At 44.5% G+C, this 2,389-nt stretch overlaps 1 protein-coding gene across 1 annotated transcript; it reads right to left on the minus strand.

The window, feature by feature from the left end:
• Nucleotides 1–500: 500 nt before the first annotated feature.
• On the minus strand, nt 501–1,082 carry LOC149136153 (uncharacterized). Its single transcript, XM_089350097.1, has one exon. The coding sequence runs from the start codon at nt 1,080–1,082 to the stop codon at nt 501–503; it is 582 nt and encodes a 193-aa protein (XP_089206223.1).
• Between the last annotated feature and the right edge of the window lie 1,307 nt (nt 1,083–2,389).

Raw genomic sequence — 2,389 nt, forward strand, 5'->3', positions numbered from 1 at the left:
CTTCGCCGGTTTGAAAGTGTTGTCCACCAGTTCCGGAAAAGACGCTATGAGTGAATGAAAAGCGTCCCCAGCAGTGGCAATAAAAAATGCTGGGCTAAGAGGGGAATTGGTAGAGCTCCTTGCCGGCGTGGAAAGGGATGTCGTGTCGTCGACAAGCCTCCGACATCAGACATCTACCAACAACTGGAAGTGATTTAAGAAATCCGCACCCAAAATAGGATGCGGAATGTCAGCTATGACAAAAACCCATTGAAAGTCTCTACGAAGACCGATGTCTAAGCGTAGAGAAAGCTGACCAAAAGTAGGAATCGGGGACGAATCAACGGCGTGCAAAACAATCGCCGAGCGGCGAGGTTTGTCTACAGTAAGGCGAAGTGGCCAAATGCTACAATAGGAGCCAGTGTCAACCATGAAGAATTCCTTCGACACCTGGTTCTGAATGAATATTGCACGATTGAAAGTTGGTTGAGTGGAGAAAAGTGACGTGCTCATTTTCCCCTTTACGCGTTTCCCGTTTGTTTGAAAGAACAAGGCTGAATACATCTTCGCGCCTTGTGTGCAAAGGTCTCATGGTACCAGCACATACCATTTTTAGGTCTGTTGGTTCCCCGATTTCGAGAAGTACTGCGAGAACGTGAGCTGCTCCGAGACTTCGAGCGAGAGCGGCAGAGGTTGTCTAAGCGACGTGTGAGATTATCGATCCTGCTAAGAATGTCATCGTTGGACAAAGAAGAGGACTGCCGTGGAGCATCTGCTGACTCTCCGCTCAGATCTCGCAAATGTGTCAGAAATTCTGTGGTGGTCCTGTCACCGAGCTGCTCGTCTGCCATCAGCTCATTGAATCGGCTGGTGGCAGACCTGGTGGTCCTGCGTAGGATCTCGTTTTTCACCTCATCATATGTGGCGTCGTCTTTGGGAGACGTGATTAGGTCTCTAGCCGCTTTTGCAAGCGATGGAGGTAGATTGCAATAAAGCAACTTTAATTTCTTGGACGGCGAGATGTCGTAGACTTGGAAATAGGCCTCCAATTGAGCGAAGTAGACATCGGTATCACCGATGAATGTGGGTAAACCATGCGACATGTTTACTGGGATGACTCCGTCAAGGTAGGAAAAAGGGAATGGAGAGAAACAATGAAAACGAAGTTGTACGAAATATACGAGAGGCCAAAGAGAAAATTCACCGCTAAAAGAAAAGACACAATATTTTTCGTGTTCTTGTTTTGTGTTTTTGTAAGTTACGGTGTGCACAAAAAAAAAAATAAAGTTGTAAAAACAATTTTTTTTCTTTTCTTTTTTTTCTTCGTGAGGGTTGTTGCTTTGTACTGTCTGTAGAAAAAAAATATTGTTGACCAACCTTACGTCGTTGCTGCAAGGAAGAAAAAAAAACAATACAAGCAAAAAAAATTTTTTTTATATGTATGTGCGTGTGTGTAGGATTTTTTCTTTTTTTTCCGATTTTTTCAAGCCACGTGGAGTCAGACGAAAAAAAGAAATCCCTGTTCGCTCGTTTGTTCAGTTTCCAGGCCGTATGGTATTTCTCTCCGGGGTAATTAAAACTGTTGTATTTGTTCCATTTCCTCGTTTCTTGAGTTGTTTTTCTTTTTCTGAATCACGTCGGGGGTCACCAGTTATAAGAGTTGGATGAGATATGATGGCATGGCCATCTCTCCCCAGCTCTTATATTATTTATTAAATTCAGAAATACAACAAACACGAGGGTCAACGGTAACAACAGATCAATAATTTATTCCTGGTTGGTGTAGAGCCGTTTGGTTCCCGGGTGAACAGGCATGCCGCTATAATACCAAAGGAAGCTTCGACCACATGTCGGTGGAGAGCTGAGAGAAATACGTGTTGACACGACGCCTGCTGGATGAATAAGAGAGAGAACGCTATATCTTTATTCTCCACGTGTTGCATTGCGCATGCGTGCTCGGGTACTTCCACTGACGGCAAATCCCTTGCACATGCGCAATGGCACTTCCCAAGATGGCGGCCACACGCGCCACTACAAGCTCAATTACCTCAAGGTTTTTTCAAAGTAGCTCGAGGTTAACCATTTTGGATTTTAAAAATAGACTCGAAAGCTAGGTCAGTAACTAAGGCTCCAAGGGAACACCACGCTGATGAAGGAGGAATCGCGATTGAAGGGAGGGAGTCAGCAAATAATTTAGTAGTATGCTCATGCGAATTTGAGTGGTTGAAGAGCCAGAGCTCGCTTTTGGAGTTGTTAACGATAAGACCTCTACGACCAAGTTCCTCGATCATCATTCTCGCAGTAATTGAGACAACTGAGCATCAATATCAATTCAGGATTTATCGAGGGTGTATTTGATCTTCACTGTATGCGCAGCATTCAGTCATTGTGTAAGATGGCTGTCGAGCGT

Source organism: Octopus bimaculoides, chromosome 4, assembly GCF_046866305.1.
Source record: "Octopus bimaculoides isolate indiv1 chromosome 4, ASM4686630v1, whole genome shotgun sequence".
Taxonomy (NCBI): Eukaryota; Metazoa; Mollusca; class Cephalopoda; order Octopoda; family Octopodidae; genus Octopus; species Octopus bimaculoides.

Bases quoted from the DNA above. Each gene is read 5' to 3' on its own strand.
- LOC149136153 (XM_089350097.1), bottom strand. From the start codon at position 1,082: ATGTCGCATGGTTTACCCACATTCATCGGTGATACCGATGTCTACTTC.